The sequence below is a fragment of the Andrographis paniculata genome, unplaced genomic scaffold, assembly GCF_009805555.1.
Source record: "Andrographis paniculata isolate CXL003 unplaced genomic scaffold, ASM980555v1 Contig52END, whole genome shotgun sequence".
NCBI classification, from domain to species: Eukaryota; Viridiplantae; Streptophyta; class Magnoliopsida; order Lamiales; family Acanthaceae; genus Andrographis; species Andrographis paniculata.
This window is the reverse complement of record NW_026137587.1, coordinates 4,183,795-4,206,899: the sequence shown is the minus strand read 5'-3', so window position 1 is coordinate 4,206,899 and position 23,105 is coordinate 4,183,795. Positions and strand designations below refer to the sequence as shown.

General features: G+C 30.6%; 4 protein-coding genes across 4 annotated transcripts; 2 read left to right on the top strand and 2 right to left on the bottom strand.

Moving 5' to 3' along the window:
• Positions 1-684: 684 nt before the first annotated feature.
• On the top strand, positions 685-5,396 carry LOC127254676 (uncharacterized). The gene is made up of 8 exons (XM_051279904.1): positions 685-832; positions 980-1,518; positions 1,930-2,237; positions 2,368-3,048; positions 3,672-3,800; positions 4,226-4,429; positions 4,522-4,722; positions 4,805-5,396. Exons 2-8 carry the CDS (start codon positions 1,248-1,250, stop codon positions 4,925-4,927), a joined length of 1,917 nt encoding a protein of 638 aa, XP_051135861.1. The 5' UTR covers positions 685-832; positions 980-1,247; the 3' UTR covers positions 4,928-5,396.
• Positions 5,397-7,325: 1,929 nt separating this feature from the next.
• Positions 7,326-11,186, bottom strand: LOC127254753 (uncharacterized). The gene is made up of 7 exons (XM_051280021.1): positions 10,534-11,186; positions 8,905-9,040; positions 8,751-8,832; positions 8,436-8,611; positions 8,214-8,351; positions 7,968-8,107; positions 7,326-7,883 (listed from the first exon to the last, which is right to left on the bottom strand). The coding sequence occupies exons 1-7, from the start codon at positions 10,649-10,651 to the stop codon at positions 7,615-7,617; spliced, it is 1,059 nt and encodes a 352-aa protein (XP_051135978.1). The 5' UTR covers positions 10,652-11,186; the 3' UTR covers positions 7,326-7,614.
• Positions 11,187-14,150: 2,964 nt separating this feature from the next.
• On the top strand, positions 14,151-14,831 carry LOC127254720 (uncharacterized). Its single transcript, XM_051279972.1, has one exon. The coding sequence runs from the start codon at positions 14,301-14,303 to the stop codon at positions 14,643-14,645; it is 345 nt and encodes a 114-aa protein (XP_051135929.1). The 5' UTR covers positions 14,151-14,300; the 3' UTR covers positions 14,646-14,831.
• A 1,604-nt stretch (positions 14,832-16,435) lies between these two features.
• LOC127254883 (cytochrome c1-2, heme protein, mitochondrial-like) lies at positions 16,436-20,608 on the bottom strand. Its single transcript, XM_051280213.1, has 8 exons — positions 20,448-20,608; positions 20,152-20,237; positions 18,916-19,130; positions 18,425-18,704; positions 18,283-18,354; positions 18,072-18,188; positions 17,614-17,679; positions 16,436-16,772 (listed from the first exon to the last, which is right to left on the bottom strand). The coding sequence occupies exons 1-8, from the start codon at positions 20,449-20,451 to the stop codon at positions 16,656-16,658; spliced, it is 957 nt and encodes a 318-aa protein (XP_051136170.1). The 5' UTR covers positions 20,452-20,608; the 3' UTR covers positions 16,436-16,655.
• Between the last annotated feature and the right edge of the window lie 2,497 nt (positions 20,609-23,105).

Genomic DNA, 23,105 nt, shown 5'->3' with positions numbered 1-23,105 from the left:
TTAACCAAAATTAAAAATTAAAAATCATACTCAAAGCTAAATTGAAATTTATAAATTTGTTATATATATATATATATATTTGCAAATCAATGTTTACCCTAATATATAGTTGTAAATTGGAATTATAATTAAAAGTTGAATTTTATATACGATTTAATTGTAAGTTAGGTTACACATAATTATTTATGTCAATAAGAAAAATTAATTAAGGTGTTGTAATCTATAAATGATTCATATAATATATTTATATATACTTTAATTTAAATAAAAATTGTCATAATATCTGAAGTATTACTTAACTATAGTTATATCTATGGGAAACTTATTTAAGGTATTGCAATTTATGATATATATGTCTAAACATACTTAAATGTAAATAAAAATTGTCTTATAAGTTACATACTTAAATGTAAATAAAAATTGTCTTATAAGTTATAAATATTCTTATAAACTAGAAAATTATTTAAAATATTTTAAATTTATGAACGATTCATATAATATTGATTTATATTTATATTTTTATATAATATAATTGACATCTATGGGAACGAAAGAAAATCAACCTTGAAATTTCTACCCACGCGCTTGGTACGGCCTTGAAACACGCGCTCGTAAAAATCTACGCCACGCGCTGAGAGGAGTGGATGATCTCACGCGCTCTGATAAAAGTAGCCTCTCATTTTGAACTCCCAAGAAAAGACCTGTGGAATCTCTCTCGCCTGCCTTTCTTTCTCACGCCCGAAAACCGGAAGGAACACAAGGGAGGAGGAGAAATACCAGAGAAATTCGACGACGAGGAGAAACGGACGAGATTCCAATTCTGTTGCTGCTGGTAGGTTTTTTCATGTTTTGTTTTGTTTTTTTAATTTTGTGTATGTATTGATTTCAGATTGATTGAGGAAATTGGGATTTGAGACGGCGTTTGGGTTGATTTTGATTTTGATTTTTTTTTGTTTTTTTTTTGTTGATTCGATTCAAGCGCGGCGCGGTGCGGTGTTCGTGGCGTTAACGCGGGATCGCCGGCCGTGGATTTCGACGGCGGGACATGGCCGTTAAGTTGAAGTCTGATCCGGCAGACGTTTCTTATCGATTGTCAGAGACGGTTATGGTATTCTTCAACTGCCGCATTGTTCGTGACCCTACTTGAAAAAGTAAAACAAAAACGAGGAAAATTGTATTGAGTCCTCCGATTTTTTTTGTTTTTGATTTTTGATTTGATTTGATTATCGGGTGGATAAAGTGGCGAGATGATGATGGTGAAGGGTGGTTGGTGGTGGGAGAAGGTGCGGAGGGGTGTACGGACGGTTTATTTCATGGTTGTGATGGTGGCGTCGCTTTTGGTGGTGTCTTTACCGGTCGTGGTACCGATAATTGACATCCTTTTGCCTTGCTTGTTGATTCCGAGCTTTACGTGTGTAAAATGTTACACATTTAGGGAGCATTTGCGGAGATACGCTTTCAAGAGCTCGCTCATGGACATTCCGGTTATTTCCATCCTAAGATCCCTCATAATCACCTGTATGTTTTCTGATCTTCTTATTATATATCTTTTGGTGAGCTAGGTATAGAATTGTGCAACTTTTGCTCACAAAATGGCGATTTGAATCCTTTTTCTATTGTTTTTCGGTATTGCTCTGCTAATTGTTGTTATAATTATCTGTTTTTGGCCATGGTGTGGTAAAAGTGATGATAAGAATTTTACTATGAAGATATACTTATATATATATAGATACAAAGTTTAAAGGTTGAATTCGATGTGACTTTGTTAGTTTGGGTTGAACAAGCTTGTATCTGATGATATTCAGTTAAAAAGATGGTGATAATTGAGTCTTGACATGTTTGTGCAGCTATTGTGCTTTCATTTCTGAAGACTTTCTTGGAACTGTGAACATTAATCTTTCGTGTTGTGGATTTGTTGGATGATAACAGGTGTATATTTTTTGTGCAATGGACAAGCACTGTCTCATGGGCCCTATCTAGGAACTGTAACATTCTGCTCTTTTGTTTCGACCCTGCTTCTTTCCATAAAGGCTTGTGTTTTCACATTCAATTCCCAGCTTGAGGCTGAAGCTTCGACTTCCCTCTCAAGGAGGAGGCTCCATCTAAAGAAGTCTTGGGGAATGCCGGTCTTATTTCTCTCGTCTGTAGTCTTTGCTTTGGGACACATTGTTGTGGCCTATCGAACAAGTTGCAAGGCGAGGAGGAAACTTATTTTCCACCGTGTAGATCCAGAATCGGTGAGTTTGTGAAACTTATATTCTCTTCTGCAAACAAGTACCATCTTTGTTCAGTTTGGCCATTTAGGAATGTTCGATTAATATGTTGCATAGTGCTTATAAATTATTGTTAATGTTTTCTGTATATCAGGTTCTTTCAGGAAAAACGGTTTTCTCTAGTTATCAAAAAGTTCCACGATCCCCAACACCATCTGCTGGGAAGTCTTTCAGACGTGACAATGAAACAAGGAGAAAAACACCAGGGTCGCTGCCTGGTGATGAGGAAGTTCCAATAAGTTTACTTGCTGATGTAGACAGCTTATTTATTTCCTGCCAAGGGTTAACGGTTCATTACAAGATAGCCATGCCTTCTCCTTACCGTTCTTTGTCATCCACAACTTGTTTTGACAAGTTTTCACTAAGCATACCACAGAAAACTCAATATAGTTTACATAGGAGTATCAGCAACCAATTCCACAGTAGCGTCTCCCCACTTTATACGCCCCTCCTAGACAGCTCCCCAGCGTCACCATTATCTGAAGATATCCCTATTTTGAGCTTAAACGAGACTTGTGAGGAGGATGATCAGTGCAAACTGGGATCTCCACCGCCGGAACAAGATCTAGAGGCAAACCCTCAATTGGGGATTGTTTTAGTCCATGGATTTGGAGGGGGTGTCTTCGCATGGCGACAAATAACGGGCCTTCTGGCAAGGCAAACTGGTTGTGCTGTAGCTGTTTTTGACAGGCCTGGGTGGGGTTTAACATCAAGGCCACGGCAGAAAGATTGGGAGGAAAATCAATTGAATAATCCTTACAATATTGACAGTCAGGTGACTTTTTATAGATTTATGATTTATAAGTTATATATATATATTTTCACCATCGCTAATAGCTTAATACACCCAAAATTCATGCTGTTATATACTTTAATGCCATTAATATCTCCTCTGCTGCATTGGCAGTTGAAGCTCAAGTCAGTGTCTATGACCTATGCTTAAATTTATAGGTATATATGAGAGGGGGTTCTATGGATCCATGCCAAAGCGTAATTTTTTCTGTTAGTTAAAGAAATAATATGATTTTGTTAGGGAACAAAGAAATTGACATGCCAGTCATGTTATGCGATTAATTGAGAAATAATAGCTATTGCTATTATCTCAGTTATTAATGATCTCTTTCCATTTTGTTTTGCGTAGTGTTATTTTGGTGTTTTGTGAATTAGGAATGGCTGGAAACCCTCTTCTGCTAATAACTTAAAACCAGTATGTTTGATCATGCTTTATACATATTACCTGAATCTAAGTTGCATCATAAGTCATTCTCAATTGTTTTATCATATGATATTCATGAAATGAATATGGTTTTATCCATCATAGTTGGATCAAGATTCATGTATATACTTTAAGTTTGATATGCACCACATTCTCATAAAAGGCATGATTTGTTTCTTCAGGTGGACCTGCTTATTTCATTTTGCTTGGAAATGGCATTTTCATCTGTTATTATTGTTGGGCATGATGATGGAGGACTGCTTGCTCTGAAGGCTGCACAAAAAGTTCAGTCATCAAAAAATGGTATCAATGTGAGTTGCTGTTGGTGTTGAAATTAGCAAGGATACTGTTTAAATATTATATATACGTGCTTTAAATTGCTTCTTGCAGAACCTAGGAGGGTGTTTAAGAAAGCTATATTGATTTTTGTTATTGAATCATAAAATAGAGCTTAAGAAAGATTTGATAACCTGATGCATTGATATCAAGATTCGGTTGATAGGGTTAGTGCCACTAGAAGATTAACAGAATTTCCAGTTGTATATGCAAGCACTACGATCTAGTGTCTCTGACAGTTTCTTCTTTGCTGTCTACTTATACATGATCCTGCGTATTTTTAGATGAAAGGACGGTTAAATTTATGTTTTAATTTTTTTCAATGTCTTTGTTCTCTGTTTAGAACTTAGCCGTTGAAGGTTGCTTAGCTAAGTGAAAATTTCTTGACATGTCTCCTCAGCTCGAAATAAAGGGGATTGTACTACTAAACACTAGCTTATCAAGAGAATTGGTCCCCTCCTTTGCGAGGATATTGTTACGTACTTCTCTCAGGAAGAAGCATTTGGTGCGCCCCCTTCTTCGAACAGAAATAACTCAAGTGGTGAATCGGCGTGCTTGGTATGATCCAACCAAGCTAACCTCTGAAGTGTTAAGCCTATATAAGGTATCCAGTCTCTACTTCCCAATAGTTACTTTCTTGTGAGCCTCAATTAAGATGTCGGTGATCAAAATCATATTTTACTACTATTACATCAGGCACCATTGCATGTAGACGGTTGGGATGAAGCACTTCATGAAATTGGGAAACTTTCATATGAAACGGTGCTATCAGCAGAGGATGCAGCGTCGCTGCTGAGATCCATTGATGAGCTACCAGTTTTAGTTATTGCGGGGGCAGAAGATGCCCTTGTCCCTGTTAAATACGCTCAAACCATGGCTTCTAAATTTGTAAATTCTGTAAGTCAGCCCCCTCCATTCATCCATACACATACATTTTTATTAATGTATTTCATGAAAATGATGTTGGAATGTGGTGCAGAGAGTGGTGGCAATATCTGGTTGTGGCCATCTTCCACACGAGGAATGCCCAAAAGCACTGCTGGCCGCCATGTCGCCCTTCATTTCAAGGTTTTTGCTCAAATCAGAAGTGCAAAGCCAATAGACAAGACAAGAGAGGCGGCGGCGGCGGCGGCTATGGCTTTTTTAGGGTGAGTAGAGCAGAGCAGAGGGCGTGCTTCCTTTAGATGTTTGCGCATCGAAGTCGAAATCAAAATCAGATTTAGGGAAGGGAGTGAAGGAGTGAGTGAGGTGAGTAATTCATCATCCTATTCCTAAGTTGAATTAAATTAAATTAAATTATTAGAAGAAGAGGATGGATAGATGAGATGAGATGAGATGAGATGAGATGATGCAGCAAGCAAGCATTCTATTCTATTTCAATTTTGATAGTTGTGATCTATTTATTGTTTGTTTGTATTATTTAATTCATAAGTTTGATTTCAATCAACCCAACCCGATGCTCTAGTTTTTGTTCCTTTGCTGCATTGCTTCTTCAAATTTGTAAAGTTGTATGTAGTAGTAACTATTGCGAGTTAAATCATTTTCTATATATTTCAATGTCTGTTTATTTATTTTATTTTTCTATATATTTAACTTTCTACAATTTATTTTGTGTTTTTTTTATACCTATTATTTATTATTTTATAATATTTTTATATCATACAAATTTCATGAAATATCATATTTAAATTAATAATAAAATAAATTATGAAATAACTAGAAAATACAATAATATTATTTTATATTTATAATTTTTCATAATAATTATTTTTACTAATATATTTATTAATTATATATATATATTTTTATATGTAAACAAGGACAATTTAGGTGGAAAATGAGAAATATATATTGTAATTAATTTCAATATATGTATAACGTATACAGCAGTACAGTATTGCAAACCATACTGATTCCATTCCTTCCATATTCAAATTCAGATAATATAATTGAGATTTGAGAGTGATGGATGATTCCGGATCATCATCATCAAGTTTTCTTCACTCTCTTTTCAGTTGTATTTCATCGCTAATTCCTTTTAATTCGATTTTTCCTTTTTCGATTCTGCGAAAAATCAATCTCGATGTCGACGTCCGTCGCATCGCCATTTTAACAGCAGGATTTCTCGCAACAGTATTAATTCCCAAATTGCTATGGAGGAATGCGACCGGATCGGAGCCGAGAAAGTGAGGAGAATCGAAGAAGAGCTGCGGACAGCGGAAATCAGATTGCGAAAAACTGAAGAAAGGTACGATCGACTCGCTCGCCTTTACTCATTGAATCAGTATGGCGACTATTTAGGCGGGAACTGACTGCTGCTATCGAAGACTTTCACGAAGCCAACGAGTGCGTCGTTGATCTCAGGAACATGATACTCGAGAATCTGCAAGTGTATTGGCCTTAGAGGTTAGAATGCTAAACCAATTGCCTTACCACTCTTTAAATTTTTTTCTTCTCTTCTTCTTGTACATTTGTTCGATTCATTATTTTTTGTGAAAAGTATTTGATATGTTGATTGGATAATTGAATCGATCTTGTTTCTTTGTTGACAGTTCGATTTTCTCTTGTTGATTTTGTGTTTTAGTTTTGATTTTTTTTGGTTTCTAAAATGGCTGAATATATATGATGCAAAACTACTATTATACACAGGAACTATTATACCACCAAAATACATCCCAAGAAAATCTTCAATATTTCAAGACAAGAACAAGATAATAATAATAATAATAATAATAATAATAATAATAATAATAATATGTATTTATGTTTTGAGAATTATCATGGTTTACCCTTTTTCTATGAAGTCCAATCAAATACAATTTTGATATTTTCCATCATAATCTAATTAGATTTGGTTTCAAAGTAAAATATATTCCAACCAACATTATTCAAGACGGTCTCGATCGGTTTGATTCACTAATTATATAAAAATCAAAGCCCAAATTTGTCAAATAAATAATTTATTATCCAAGATCTTGATCAATTAATTCACAAAACATAAAAAAATAAAAGCCGTGGAACCCAAAATTGTCAAATAAATAAATAATGTACACCCTCTCAGTGTATTTTCTATTGTCCTCATTTATATTTACACTTTTTTTTTTTAAGTAACTATTTTTTTCAATTATTAGTAGACAAATTTGTCCTTTTATCTTGTGTACAGACAAAAATATAAATAAAGTAAGAGTAAAATAATGAATTTTGCATATAAAAATAAAAGAAAAAAAATAATAATTAAGATATTAGTTCGTGAAAAAGAAGTACCAGCCAAGCCAAAATTCCTTTAACCAATAAAATATAATTTGAGATGTGCATTCCAATCAAAATAAATAAATAAATAAGTAAAATAAAATAATAGAAATTTTGAATTAATATAGTTACTCTGTACCGAGTTTTTTGATAAAAATATACTTCAGCTACAAAATTATATCATTACATATTGTAATGTACATTATATTATTATATGTGCTGGGTGGCGAGATCAAAGCAACACAGTAAAATACCACTGAACGGATCTTCCCTTTCCTTCCAAGCATAATTTTGCAACACAAAATAGAACCAAAGCAAAATGACGATGATGATGCAGCACCAAAATGACCCAACATAAAACAAGGGATTCATCAACTCTCATCTTTCTTTCTTATGTTATCACAAAGGGACAAACACAATTCACCTCTCCGGTCATCGTTCCATTACAACCAACCCGACCGACCGCGAGCCAGTCCAGTCAAAAACTTCAGCCAAAAACACAAGGGGTGGCACCAAGAAACCTCGTTTTGTTTACCTATATTACGCAGCCTTGGTTGTGATCTTGTCTTCTCCGCCAATACGGACATTTCCAATCTGCCGAGCAACCTCATCCGCCACCGCTTTAACGTTCTCAATAGGAGTAGGAATAGTAGTAGTAGGCCCCCCACCTCTAGAAGTCTCCGGATCTTTCACCGGGGGGCCCATCTGCCATATTCTGATGGTCCCATCTTCAGATCCCGAGGCGTAGGATTCACCTCCCGGCGAGAACCTCACACAGTGCACTGGACCATGGTGTCCCTTGTTGCAACCTGCAAGACGCCCGCCCGGGAAAAAAGCATTAAAAATTGTCCGAAAAAATAGCTCGGCAGAAGCAATGGCCGGAGTCAACTAACCAACTTCTGCTCCGGTGTGGAAATCGTAGACATGAACCCACATGTCTTCTCCACCGGCGATGAACTTGTCGCCGTTCTTGGGCTCCAGCGACGCCGATTCCACAATGCAGGGCATGTCGTAGCTTTTCACCAATCCAAAACTGTTCGAAGAATTATTTGAAAAAAGAATTATTAAGCATATGCTGAAGTAACAAAAATGGTTTCTTTGATAGCATATTAGTATTTGATTGCAAGTAGAAGACATACTGATTTGCGTCCCAAAACTTAACGCTTTTCCCGTCAGCAGTCGTTATGTAACGGCCGTCTCGACTCACTTCAGTGCTGGTTACAGAAGACTTTGTCTCTAGGGTACGGACGATTGTGCCGGTTCTCACGTCCCATAACCTGTCGAAATCGGAATCAGGCGTTGCTTATAAGTGTAAATACAACAAAGGATATGATGTTAATTTCTTTGCAGTTGCGACGTACCTCACCCCACCCGTGTCGGTACAAGAGCCTAAGATTGTTTGATCGCTGTGGAGCCAGGCAAGAGTTCTAACCGAACCAGGAGATTTTTCAACTTCCCTTGGAGGTGCATCGGGCCGGTTTAAATCATATATGCGGAGTAGTTTTTCCATTCCTCCTGTTAACAGCAGGTGAGTATCCTGCAAGTTGATGGAATAACATCTATCGTAAAAATCTTTTATGAAACATTGTGAGGAAAGTTTAACAGGCATATACAAGGAGTATAAGGCATCAATGGAATAGTTAACGGTACGATGATGAGGCATTGGTATAATATACCTCTGAAAAAGCACAAGATCGAACTATGTGCTTGTGTTCAAATGAATGCAACTCGTCCCCAGTTAATGCATCCCATAATTTCCTGCAATGATTAATGTCACTTTCGTTGTTTAATCAGAAAAATAACAGAAAAGACATAGAATGGATCACATACGCAGAAAAATCAGCAGACGCAGACGCGGCATGCAGTGCATGTTTATCCAAGCAACAACTCCACACCGCACCTTTATGCCCTTGAAAGGTTCCAATCCAATCTCCAGTCTCTCCATTTCTCAACATTGGTGTCGAGTCTGCAAAGGGATGTAAATGCAAATAAAGACTTGGCTTAAGCATCTTTTTGATTAAAATTTTAACTTTTTTGAAATTGAGAAGAGTATACATCAGGAACTAACAATCCATTACTACCGTAGAGAATCGAGTTTCATCATAAACTTTTGACATGACTATACATATCAAACACAAACAATTTAGAAAAACATAGAACGGCGAACCCAGAATAAGACTAAAGTTGCTATCAACTCAATATAAACCCTGAACAACCAATACATTACTTTGTGAAAGACAAGTGTCATACACATCCACATCATGCTTGCAAGAACTAACTAGTGTTTAGAGAGTTTGAAATCTGTGTTTCCAATCAGTGGCACATGGAAAGCCACCATTGAATTGGTTCTAAAATTCAATGCGAGAAAGAAAACAGTCAATAATAAAAAATAATCATTTAAGCATCTTATAAGTAAGAAAATGTGTAACACATAAAACTTAAAAAGTAACTTTGATATACTAATTGAGAATAAAAAAATAAAAAAATAAACTTGTTGGCGCCAGTCTGGATGTATTGTATAAAACATAGTAAGTATAAGATCGAACAAGATTAACTTCAATACGCACACTATAAAATATAAGACATAAGTATAAAAGGAAATAAAAGTATAAAACAGGTTATGAAGATCTTACACATACCCCAAACTAAAAAAAAAATCGAAATACGGCTGCAGGCCACCTTACCTGGCAGAAGACCCCTCTGAGAGACAAAAAAAACAAGATAGGAAAAAAACGGGAAGACGGATGCCAGAGAAACTTAGAAGTACTATAAACTAGAACTTTCCATATCCTTATTTAACTAAGGAAACAAACAAACAAAAGAAATACAAAACAGCACACACCGGTCACACCCTAATTAATTCTAATTAACCATTTTACCCTAATAAATAAAACTAAATAGTGTGCTGTTGCAATATCAAATGGCGCCATGGAGCAAAATGTAAGTATGTGCAGTCAATAATCACCTTCATCACATAATATTTATATCTACCTACCAGTATTCTTTCGCAGCACCACCATTCGAAAATATACATAAGTTGCTCGAGATTAAACCATCTTCCACCATCATACTTGTATAACAACTAAGATTACTTATCACAGCACCTTTTTCAAATTTCAAAGCTAACACCAACGTCAAAGATGGCGACACTCTACCCCTCCCAACTCCCAAGCATCCCGATAAATCGAAAACTGAAAAAAATCACATTGCCTGGAACTAAAGTTTTAAGGTGTTGAAAGCATTTTTATGTCTTCAGATATTGACCAAGTCTCCAAACCCCATAGACACATTTTCAGTCACATACACATCATCTAACTACAACGAATAAAACAACTACATCAGAACATCAAACTTAAAACTCTGATCAAAATGCTTGCAATTATGAATATGTGAAGCAAACAATATCATCAAAACAACTAACATCACCACTGGCATAGCAACATTACAAAGCATTATTACCCTTGCTCGCGCTAACGAGGAAGAAGCCATCAGGAGTAATAGGGCTGTAGAACAAATCAACAACTGGACGTGAATGCCCATGGCAAACCAATGGAACCACAGCCTTCTTCTTATCCATACTCACAAATGCCTTAGCACAACCGCAACAAACACCCCCTTCACTAAATCACAAACAATTTTTTTTTTTTCTTTTTTTTTTTCAGATTAACAGCCAAGGAAACCTTAGTCCTCGATCCCACTCCACAACAATTGACACCAAAAAAAACGCCCAATTGCCGGACGGACAAAAAACCGAAAACGACCGATTTCCAATATATAAAAATAACAGAAGAAATGATCTTCCTTCTGTGAGGTATGATCAAAATTACACGAAATCTCTACAGATCAGAAATTTATTAATAACAGAAGTAGTATATATTGATGTATGTATCGATAGCGGCGGCAATGAACACAGGTGGGAAACCCTAATATTCGGGAGCAGCGATTTTTGCAATCGCTTCGAATTCAGCACGGATCCGCACCTCCTAACCCCAAAAGAACAATTTTATTAATCAATTGTGCGATAATCGGGAGAAACGATTAACTTCTAAGCAAAAAATGGAGACTCCATAGGTACAGAGTATCGTCTCTACAGGGCTAGGCGCAAGCAGCCATTGATCAACCCCTTGCCTATTTATTATGTGCAGAATATCACATACACAGTGCCTGGTGTTTTTGCAGAAAACCCCCTCATCTTTGGGCATATTAACAAGTGATCTTAGGGTGTGTTTGTTTGAGGTATTTTGCCAAAAATCCACTATTCATTCAAATTTTATCCTTACGAAATATCATATCAAACACCTATTTTTCATTTTTTATATTATTTTTAAAATTAATTTTACATTAAAACATCACATCAACATTTATTCAAAATTTTTACGGTTCAAATCCCAATTCAAAATTCAAATTTTGGAACAAACACAAATTTAAGTTTCCTAAATTTAAAGTTGTGTTTCTTTATGATCTATATATCTAGTTTCAGTGTGATTGTTTGAGTGATTTATTTTTATTTTTATTATTTATAAAAAAAAATATATATTTATAAATATTAAGTTAAATACTAAATTTTGCTTTTATGTTATATTAAAAAATTAATTTTATATTTTAAGAAATATTATTTCAATTTTGTTAATGAAATATCAAATAATTTTTTAAATTCAATTTTTTATTATTTAAATCAAAATCTCTAAACAAACTTTTATAATATACTATCATAACAAATAAAAATTTTAGAAAAATGATAATAGAAAGTAAAATTACAAATAAATTGAATTAATTTCAGAATGAAAATCAATTGTTTCGTGTGGTAGAACAAAAAAATTCAACAAATAGTCAACGACGTACCATTTATTTTTTTGGTAGTAGATTTAAAAAATAATAATATTATTTAATTGATGATTTAAATTATAAGATAATTTTGATATATATTTTTTTACAAATAAATAAAAAAATATTTTTTTTAAAAAAAATAAGAATATTTTGGTATTTATATATAATTATTTTTATTATACTTAGAAAGTACTTCATTAGTAATTCAAATTTACGTTCACTTTGTCATAAAAAAAAGTAATCTTATTTTCTTTTTAAATAAAAAAATATTATATTTTTATAATTTTTTTTTCATAAAAAAGAAAATGTAACAATTATTACTTATTTTTATTAAAATTTGTGTCCAATCAAATGGAAATGCATTTGTATGACAAAAGGAATAATAATTTTAAGTGAGACAAACGGAAAAAAAAAAAAAATAAATTAAGAGAAAAAGAATATTATTTATTAAAATAAAAAATACGTCTAAAAGTATACACAAATTTTTAAAAAAATGTTTATAATATAAAAAAATATATTTTATATCGAATTTTTTATTTTTTTATTGCGTGAATTATAGATATAATAAATTTTTTATAATATTAATCGAAAAAATATGTATTAATATTTTTTTCTTTGGATGGATGAATGAACAAGTTATTATTTATTTTAATCACCATATATTATATTATATTATATTATATTATATTAATAATATCTAAATAATTTTATTTTTTATAACATGAGATATGTATTGATTGTATTGGATCATTGGGTGTATTCATTTAATTATTTTATATTGATAAAAATTTTATAAAGTAAAAATAAAAATACATGTGTATTCTTTTTATGAAAAAAAATTAACATATTTTTTTAAAAAAAATTAAATTAATATACTATACACATTAATTATGTTTATATTACCTATATAATTTTATATATTTCATAAAAAAAAAACTCATTCAAACTATTTTATAAAACAAATACTCTTAATCCACAAAATAAGCACACCAATTGATTGTAATTCATTTTGATAAAAAGGTTTGTTAGCCAATCAATTTTTATTTTTTTTTTGCATAAATTTTAATACATATAATATTTATATTTTATTTTCTCTTACAAAAGTAATTCAATATATAATATTATTATTTTTTATATTACGGAAACAAGATTTTATACTTCAGGCAAAATAAACATATCAACCTAAAAATCAATTTTTTTTTATATAACTAATTTGTTTATGAATTGTTTAACTTAAGTTTCAAATTCAAATATGTACGTTTTTTTAAAAGAAATTATCATATATTTTATTATAATATACTTCCTCTGTACCATATCTATATATTCATTTGTTTATTGTATGATAAAAAATAATGACATTTGTATAATATATTGTAAATTGGAAGAGTATTTGTAATGTTAGGTAAATATTACAATTACTAAAAAAAAATAAAATGGATACTTTGTTATGAGACATACCAAAATAAAAAAATTGATAGATTAATAAGGAACGAAGAGAGTATTACATTAAAAAAAAATATTTTGTTCGTTTCATTTAAGTATTTGTTAAAATCTTTATAATAAATTAAAAATAATAATACTTTATTAATTAATATATTTTAAAATATTTTAATATTTTAATTTTTAAATTTTATATATAAGTTAATTGTACATTTATAAATTAAAAATATTTTAATATTTATATATAATTAATTTTATTATAATAAAAAAATAAATAATTTTAAATAAAACAAATAAAAAATTTAAAAAAATATACTTTAGATTAGAACACAAAAAATATTTAAATAAAAACAACAATTAAATTATTAATTTCAAACAAACTTCAAAGAAATCCTATATTACGTCATTTTCAAAATGTAGTGCTGAGAAATTTTTATCGGAGCTGACTCGGTGCCACGTCATCTCATACGGATCAAAACCGACGTCGTTTTCAGTGCCTACGAAAACAATGCCAAAGAGAAAAGTTGGCGACCCATTAATAAATAAACAATACCTCAATTTATGTTCTTTTATATATATATTTATTTATTTATTTATTTATTATAAATAATTTTTTATGTAAATTTTAATTTAGTTTTTACTATGAAATTTATTTATAAAAATATCATAATTATTATAATTATTAAAAAATATTTTATTAATTAATTTATATATATTTTTAAAATACTTTATTTTATACTTAATTAATATAATATTATATTTATTAAAATTATATTTGGTGGACAAATTATTATTATTTTTATTATTATTATTTAACACGACGTATTCAAACTCCCTATCCATTTCCGCGTCCTTAGTAACAAATTCTACTTTTATTAAATCCTTCCTTTCTCCGTCAGTCCCCAAATCCATCGACACAAGCAAACCCTAACAATCCAATCCGCTCATCAATTTCATCAATGGCGGCCGCATTTTCCGCATTCCCCACGCCGATCGTCCCCGCCGCCGCATCTCGTAGCCGGAAAAGTCCGCCGGCAGCCCAGCGGAGCAGCTGGTGGGCGCCGGTCTTCGGCTGGTCCTCGGAACCCGACTATGTGAACGGCAATGCCCGGATCGAACCGGATCTGGATTATCAGGAGGAATCGGGTCGGGTCGTGGGCGGTAAGAAGCAGTACCGGGGTTGCTTGACGGAGGAGAAGGCTAAGGAGCTGCGGCGGAAGACGATCCAGACCTACAATTTCCATGACGTCATGTACCACTCGGCGATCGCCTCCCGGCTCGCCTCCGATCTGTCGGGCCGGTGAGGGCAAAATTGGAATTTCGTTTAATAATATTATTTTTGATTTTTTTTAAATTAGAGTTTTCTGGAATCAGCTGAGATGAGTATTGCTGTATTTGAGTGCAATCAGATTCTTAGAGGAATGGAGTATTATGTTTGTTTTGTTACCAAAATTGAAATTAATAATCTTTTGTCCCATTTCAATAAGGTTTTTGGGATTTTTGTAATAAATTAAGATATAATATTTCTTTTATTCACTTAATAAGTTTATATTAGTATTATCTTTTGCGTTGTTATATTTAACATTAAAAATATTTTTATATTATATTTTTTTATATTTAAATATAATTATTAATATTCAAATAGCTCACGGATTGAACTTACTCAAATTAGACTATTCTTATGAGACGAATGAATATTATATTAAAATATTAGGTTTGTTAACCAAAGTGATTTCCTATAAATATTATAAAAATGTAATATATAAATATATTAATACAATATAATATATATTTTATTTATTTAAAAAATTAATAATTCAATATAAAATATTAAAAAAAAAATCATACAACCCCATGCGTTTTCGTTGCTGCGTGTTTTAAGTTTATAATTAATTTAGGACGTCTTATTTATCGTTTATTAATTGGAAATTGAATTATAATGTAATATATATAACTAAAAATAAATTTTGAATGATTAAGAATCTATAATTAAAGTCCATGCAATATAAATGTTATTTTTAATTTTATATAATACACAACATGATACATATATTCATATATGATTACTATAAATTTATTTATATAAAATAAGAAAATGTAAATTTATATAAAAAAATATTTATTTATTTAAAATAGAGATAAAAATAAAAAATTATAAGTGTTTTATCTTAAAAATAGACATTGATATAATATTATAAATAACTAAAAAAATTTAATTTAATATTATAAAGAAAAAAGAAAAAAGAAATATTCAAGTTGATATTTTTACTGAAAAAAATGATCAAGTAAAACAACACACAATAATATTAAGTACAACACATAATTTATATTAATATAATACAAATACAACACAACATATGACAGTTGATCCTAGCACGTGACATATTCTTACGTAGTATATCTTTATTAAAAGCAACAAACAATATATGCTGTTTGTAATAAAAATATGCAATAGTTTCAATATTTTACAAGTAATTTTTCCCTTAAGAAAAGTTATAATTAAACTCACAACCAAATATTTTTAGTAAGTCAAAGATCAAAATGGGATGGGCCTTAATAACTAGTAAATTGGGCTCCCATATTAAAAATCAATAGCAGAATATATATATATATATATTTAAAGATCGAAACCAATAAATAATTATATCAATAAGTACAATAAAAATATTTAAATGAGTTTTTTTGGGTATCCGTATTAGTGCACATGATTATGCATTAAATATATCCATTATTTGTACCAATTAATTAAATTGAAGTAATTTTCCAATTTTAGCCTCACATGGGCGGTAACACTTACACTCCACCACATTACTTCTTCTTCTTTATAATTTAATTAATTTATAAAAATTCAATTTTGATAAGATCTAGTTTAGTTGTGAAGTGTACACATTACAAGAGACTAATCACAACCATATATGTATATACACAAATTTAATATCAAATATAATATCCAAATAATTGAACTCAAACCCAAATAAATGGGTCGAATACAATCCAAGTTGGATCTCAAATTTATCCGACTCATTGTCATTCCTAATATTTTTAATAATAATAATAATAATAATAATAATAATAGAAATATACACAAAACAACAACAATATAACATCGAGCCATCCATTCATCATACCTTATTTGTTTCCACAACTCAACATCACACAAGAAACATCATCGTACAATACAATAAGTAGTAACATTAACATGCATGCATAGTGCATACAAAAGGATTATCCTCAGGTATCATCATCTTATACATAATTTCTCACGTTTAACATATGGGATGGGAATAATACCATACCTTTAAGGTGTCATTCACTCAATTGACTACATCCAGCACCAACTTCCGGGACTTGAACACCGACCACTTCAACCGCCGGTAATACCCGGCTTGAAGTAGCGCCAGCGACAAAACTAATATCCATTTGAATCCCATCTGCCATCCATCCGTGCAAAATATTAGACACATACGTCTTGCCAAAAGATAGAAAAAGTACCGAAAAAATGACAACATAATTTCAACACATTCATTTGTATCTTGGGATTCCTCGGCTAAAAACCCATTTCTTAGACTTCATTATTCTATATCTAGTAAATATGTGTGTTTGTGTTTTTTCGATGTTGTTCTAGCATTATGAAATTGACAGTAAAATATTTCCCCTCTCATGAATTATACTCCCTAGGTGTCAAAACAATAGTCTTATTTTACCATTTTCTTCGGTCCCCAAAACAATAGTCCAATTTCCATTTTTGGTAACTAACTTCCCACTTTTTTACAAAACTATCTCCACTTTTTCACAATAATTACACGAAATAAGGGTATTTTGGTCTTCTAGAAACACTTTTACATCCATTATCAATATAATACTATTATTCTTTAATTCTCATGTCAATTTTCTATTATTTTGGGACGGAGGGAGTAGCATCCAACATTTATTTTATACTGCCTTCGTCACAAAAAAAATGTGCTCAAACTTCTGGGCACGGGTTTTAATACAGTGTGTACTTTTTGCCTTTTGTAATAAAAGAAATACAAAAAGTAGTATAATTCTTTACTAAATATGAAAATGAAAATATTTTTAGGTGACAGACAAAAAAAAAAAAGAAAAAAAAGTGAACACAAACAAACACACATTTTCTAAACAAAATAGATGATGTAGGAATTAATGACTGTAAAATCACAAAGTGACCTTCATATTCAATAAGTAAAATAAAATCATAATGTAAAAGCATCAAAATCCGTTGTGTAGAGGTGTGTGGGAGTAGAGAAAATGTACCAGTTTTCGCTCTTCCATTTCGGGTTCGGCAGCCCACGACAAAAAGCTTACAACATCTTTGCCCATCTGTACAGCGAAGATAATAATGTTTAAAGATACATCGTATGCACGCATGTACTCCCTCCGTCCCAAACACCGTGCAACATTTGTATTTGGTACGGAAATTTAGGTGGGAGTCTTAAATATGGTAATTTGAGATAATTTGGATATTAAGTGATGTGATTGGAGAAAAAAATTATTATTTGTTTTTTTTATTTGAGTGATGTGATGGGATAAAGTGAAGTGTATATTAATATATGTATAAAAATATTATTAATTATTTCTAAATTTGGAAATGTTGCAGTGAGTTTGGGACAAACAAAAAAGGAAATGTTGCAGGGTGTTTGGGACGGAGAAAGTATTAATTATTATCACTTGTATTAAGTCACGATTCAGAAGACAACCGAAGAACTTGATACCTGTGCTTCTGTTGCTGGGGTGCCATCTTCATACTCCACAGCACCGTCATTAAGCATTTTAGGCATGGCAATTGCTCCACCGGGGAAGTAAGGATTATAGTGAAGCCCGTCTCTAATCTGTTATATATTATTCAAATATGCAATTAATCAGTTTACTTCAGCGCAACATTTATACCGATGATTAACTTGGATAACAAAAGATAGAAATTACCGTGACTCCAGCAGGGGGATCACGGTAGCCAGTTAGAAGAGCAAAAACATAATTCTGACCGTTATGGCGGGCCTGAGAGAAAAAATTGTTAACAATTGAAGATATATAATTTGATATTCTGAATTTACAAGTTCGAGACTACCTTTGTTATAAGGCTTAAATCAGGAGGATATGCTCCTCCATTTGCAAACCTAGCAGCTTGTTCATTTGCATAAGGTTCAGGGAATCGGTCGCTCAGCTTTCCTGGACGGGTATACATCTCGCCCTCGTCGTTTGGCCCATCACTTACTTCAATCTCTGCAGCCATGGCTTTAGTTTCTTCTTCTGTGTACGCCACCCCAACAAGATCACGATAAGAAATGAGTGACATTGAGTGGCATGATGCACAAACTTGTTGATAAACCTGGTGGCCACGACGAATCCTGAATGCAGAAATGAGGTAGTAAGTAAAAGTTGCATCGTAGCATTAAATAATAATCAGCAATCTTAAGACAAATTAGTATAGAGCTAGTGCATGAAAATGAAGGTCGACATTTTGTAACCCACTATACGAGCTAGAAAAAATTATTGTAACAAAGTTCAATATTACAAACAAAACTGCCCTACAATCGGGAAAGGATTCATTATACTTACGAAGCATGGTCATAGGAATTAAGGATCCCTTTGTGAGGCCATGGGTAGTTAGGGGACTCTAATCCATGCTCAGCCTCGTCAGATGCATAAGCGATTGCTGTACAGCTCAGAAGCCCTGATGCTCCAGCAGCAGAAAATAAAAATGTCCGGAGGAATTCCGAGCCAGTAGAACCATATCTTTCCTGGCCATGCTTTGGGAGAAGTTTAGGCAAAGACTGAAAGATAGGTTGAAAGTAACGTTAAGAAAGGGGTGAGATCCCCACGCTGAAATCTTTAAGGTATCAAAGCTTTGTAATTGCACATTTTTGCGAGGATATTTGATTCTAGCAGCAACTTAATCAATCAGAACAAGAGGCTTTTTACTTGAATATTAAGTTAAATAATTAGACTTTGGAACTGTAGAATTTACTTTTCAATCAGGTAAAACATGGCGACAACCTTCTACAGATACATAAATACAAGCAAGCAAACCAAGATAGCTTTGTCTTTGTTAACGATTTTCACTTGTTCACCTGTGACAGTTAAGTTACAACAGCCTCTAAATTTTAAAAGCCATTGGAAGCAGCTATTTGAAGATTCAAACTACGAACTAAGATGGATGACAAGAAAAGCGCACCCATACACATATACTGTATTATGGGTGAAGGAGACAGCATATAATGTGTTTATGTTGTGTGTTCTATGTCTTCTTTCATCATAACCAAATATCCAAATAATTTTTATGCAATTCGATAAGGATGCTTCCAATCAGGCAATAGCTAAACTAAAATTTCACAGTTTTATTTCCATGCTCCTTGCAAGTTAATTCTACCAAACACATAGAAGCATATCATAAAAAGTGGAAGGCTTTAATGCACCCTTCAATTCAGGACTTAAATTTCATAATAACATTCTTAAAGATGCTTAGAAGATTCAAAATCAAGCCACCAAGAAAATATCGTTACTCGGTATAAATTGAAATAGAAGCCTGTAAATATAGTGTTATACATACATATAATGTTAATAAACATATACATACATATATATATATACACTAATCATCTTTCAGAACTCTCATTTTAATAAGTTTTAGTTTGAGTTTGTTAATTTAGAAATAAGAACGAACTCTCAGCTCTATCCGCAAAAAGGGGACATTTGTCTTAATTTAACCTAGAAATGACTTAAGTCGCGCTTATCTTTCCGGTCCATCAAGCAACCAAAATTGAATTGCTTTAACGTAAAAGTGAATTACAACACCTTAATTTCGGCAGCGGCAATCCCAGGCTCATTCACCACACTTGGGCGAATAAATTGAGCAATAAATCTGTTGAACTTCACAAATCCTGAAATTCAACCATACACAGTTAGTTCCAACAAAAATCCAACACCGAATTGCACTCCAAAACCCTAGCAGGTGAATCGTCACTGTTCGTAATCACAAAAACCAATTCTTAAACCCAGACAAAAATCAAGCCACGCCGTCGAAAGATAAGAAAAATACACAACACATAAACTAAACTAAAAGATCAGAGAAACACATATAGAAAGCTTACTCATTCTGTTCGCCTTGAAGATTCAAGAACAAAAAGTGGAAATGCTTGAAGAAGCCCAGACTCTCAAATGAATCTCTCCGTAACTGAGAGAGTGATTACCAATCGAGAAGCGTGTGGCGAAGAGGACCGGTCGAACATATCGACGGTCCAGATTTTCAAGCAGAAAATGGACGGCTCAGATGGAACAAGTCATCAAGCCTGGCTGCTCTCCCTTTGAAAGTTTATTTTCAATTATTTTAGCATTTCTATATATTTTCTACATAATTATTGTTTAAAGAACATTTATAATTTATAAAAATCAAGACGGTTTAGAACTTTTGACATTATTTTTTAAAAATTATACAATAAAATATTTATTTTCCCAAATAAATCATTATATTAAATATCAGTTTTTATTATTATTAGAAAATTTTAAACTTTTAAAACTGGAATTTTTATTTTTTATTTTTTTTATTACAGATGTGTTATTTTATAATTTCAAATTAAAATCAATTATATTCACTTAACATTAAAACAGTTTTTAATAAAAATATACTTTTTTTTTTTACAAAATATTATATTAACGTCTCATTTCAAACTACAATCAAATAAATCTGTGGCATGCTTTTCAAAAAAATTAAGTCATGGTTCGTTTTTATTTTACAAATTATAAAAACTAAAGATTGATTAATTTTTTCTTTTTCCTTAAATATTTTATCAAATTTATTTGTATAATAATTGCATAATTAGATGCGGATTTATGAATAACAACATAAGTATTTTGTCCTTACTTTAATATAATACAAAATATTTCACAAAAAAAAATAATAAAAAAATAAAAAATTAAGGTATTGTATATGCTTACAATAAAACATAAATATATTTTATGTAATTTATCTTAAAATTAAATATGTCATGTGTAAATAATTTAATTTATAATAATTAATCACTCTAACATATACTTAAAAAATTATATTCATTTTTATTTTTATTTCTTTTTAATAAACAAATATTTTTATCTATATTTGAAACTCTTTTATAAAATTAGTTTAGGTTAATTATAAATAAATACTCCATCCGTTAAACGCGTGCTCATTTGACCGGATATGAGATTTAATAAAAATGACTAATAATTGTTACTTTTTTTTCTTATATAGTAAAAAAAATACAAAAATATAATGATTTTTTATTTAAAAGGAAATAAGAATATTTTTTATGACAATTCAAAAAGAAAAATACAAATGACAAATGGAGTATTTTATACTTTATAAAAGTTTATTCTATATAAAATTATATTCCTGTTGTATATATTTTATTGAAATATATTTTTTAAAATATTTAAATATATTATAATTTTTTTAATTATATATATTAATTTTTATTATAAATTACTAATAATACCACTTATTAAAAAAATAATAAAGAAAAACCCTTCAAATAACCACACCCTGTGTGAATTTTTGGTTTGAAATTTACAAATAAGAATTTTGAAATTATAGGATTCATTCTTTTAACAAAAAAAAATAATAAAAATACAAGTTTATTTAAAATATTAATATATTACACGTATTTATTATGTTTATACTAGCATATAATCCATATTAGTATATTACAAATTATTAAGTATAATATTTAATTTAATTTTAAATTATAAATAATAAATTTTCTTTTAATAATAATATATTATAGTATATGTTTAAACTTAGATATGAGAGTATTTTAAATCGATTCATAAAAAAAAATAAAAAATAAATTATATGCATAAATCAATATATAAAAAGCTTAAGAGATAGAAAATAAATCATAATATAATAAATTTTAATTTTAATTTTCACATAATAGTATATTTTATTTGTCTTTAATAATATAAAAACCGTAAATATTTTTAAATTTTCATGTATAATTGGTATATTAATATTTTAGTTGATATTTTAAAATTTTAAGATAAATCTATTGCTAAAGTTTTTTATTATTTTAATATATTTTAAAAAATACATTAATTTGCATTAACAGTAACATAATTATCAAATTTAAAAAATTAAATTACTTTAAACTAACACAAATATAATTTATTGAATTTTTTTATCAATTAATAGTAATATTGAATTTATATGTAGTATAACTTAACTATATGCAATATTTTTAAAAAAATTTATATACTTAATATATAAAAATAATATTGAAAAGAAATACAAAGCATGAAAAAATAAAACAAATATTTACTATTTAATCATAACAAATACATAAAATATAACAAATATAAAACTAAATAATCAAATAAAAATAAAAATATATATCAATTTAACTATAGCCAAATAGTGACATCCTTCAACATAGGAGTTCAAACAAAGAGCCTCAAAAAATTAAATGTGTGTAAGTTAAAAATAATAAATAAAAATTAATTGGATTAAATTAATTGTGTTTTTATTATAAATACGTGAAGTTTTTATCAATATTGGATTAAATTAATTGTGTTTTTTAATTGTATTTTTTTCTCATATTGCCTGTTGGTACTTGATAGAAATTCTTTTAAAAGATAAATAGAAACAATAAACCGAATGCTCAATCATCCTCAAGTATATAAATTTTCTCCAATAATATTTTATTCTCTCACACAAATTAACATTAAACATATAATATTATTTTTTATATTATCAACACAATTTCGTATGGCCTTAC

Bases quoted from the DNA above. Each gene is read 5' to 3' on its own strand.
- LOC127254676 (XM_051279904.1), top strand. From the start codon at position 1,248: ATGATGATGGTGAAGGGTGGTTGGTGGTGGGAGAAGGTGCGGAGGGGT. The intron at 3,049-3,671 runs GTGACTTTTTAT...TTGTTTCTTCAG, and splicing joins CTTACAATATTGACAGTCAG to GTGGACCTGCTTATTTCATT. The intron at 4,723-4,804 runs GTAAGTCAGCCC...AATGTGGTGCAG, and splicing joins CTTCTAAATTTGTAAATTCT to AGAGTGGTGGCAATATCTGG.
- LOC127254753 (XM_051280021.1), bottom strand. From the start codon at position 10,651: ATGGATAAGAAGAAGGCTGTGGTTCCATTGGTTTGCCATGGGCATTCA. The intron at 9,041-10,533 runs GTAATAATGCTT...ATCCCTTTGCAG, and splicing joins CCTCGTTAGCGCGAGCAAGG to ACTCGACACCAATGTTGAGA. The intron at 8,108-8,213 runs GTATGTCTTCTA...TTCTTCGAACAG, and splicing joins AAGTTTTGGGACGCAAATCA to TTTTGGATTGGTGAAAAGCT.
- LOC127254720 (XM_051279972.1), top strand. From the start codon at position 14,301: ATGGCGGCCGCATTTTCCGCATTCCCCACGCCGATCGTCCCCGCCGCC.
- LOC127254883 (XM_051280213.1), bottom strand. The intron at 17,680-18,071 runs GTATCAAGTTCT...TTCGCTGTACAG, and splicing joins CCCCAGCAACAGAAGCACAG to ATGGGCAAAGATGTTGTAAG. The intron at 16,773-17,613 runs GTACATTTTCTC...GATGGATGGCAG, and splicing joins AAATGGAAGAGCGAAAACTG to ATGGGATTCAAATGGATATT.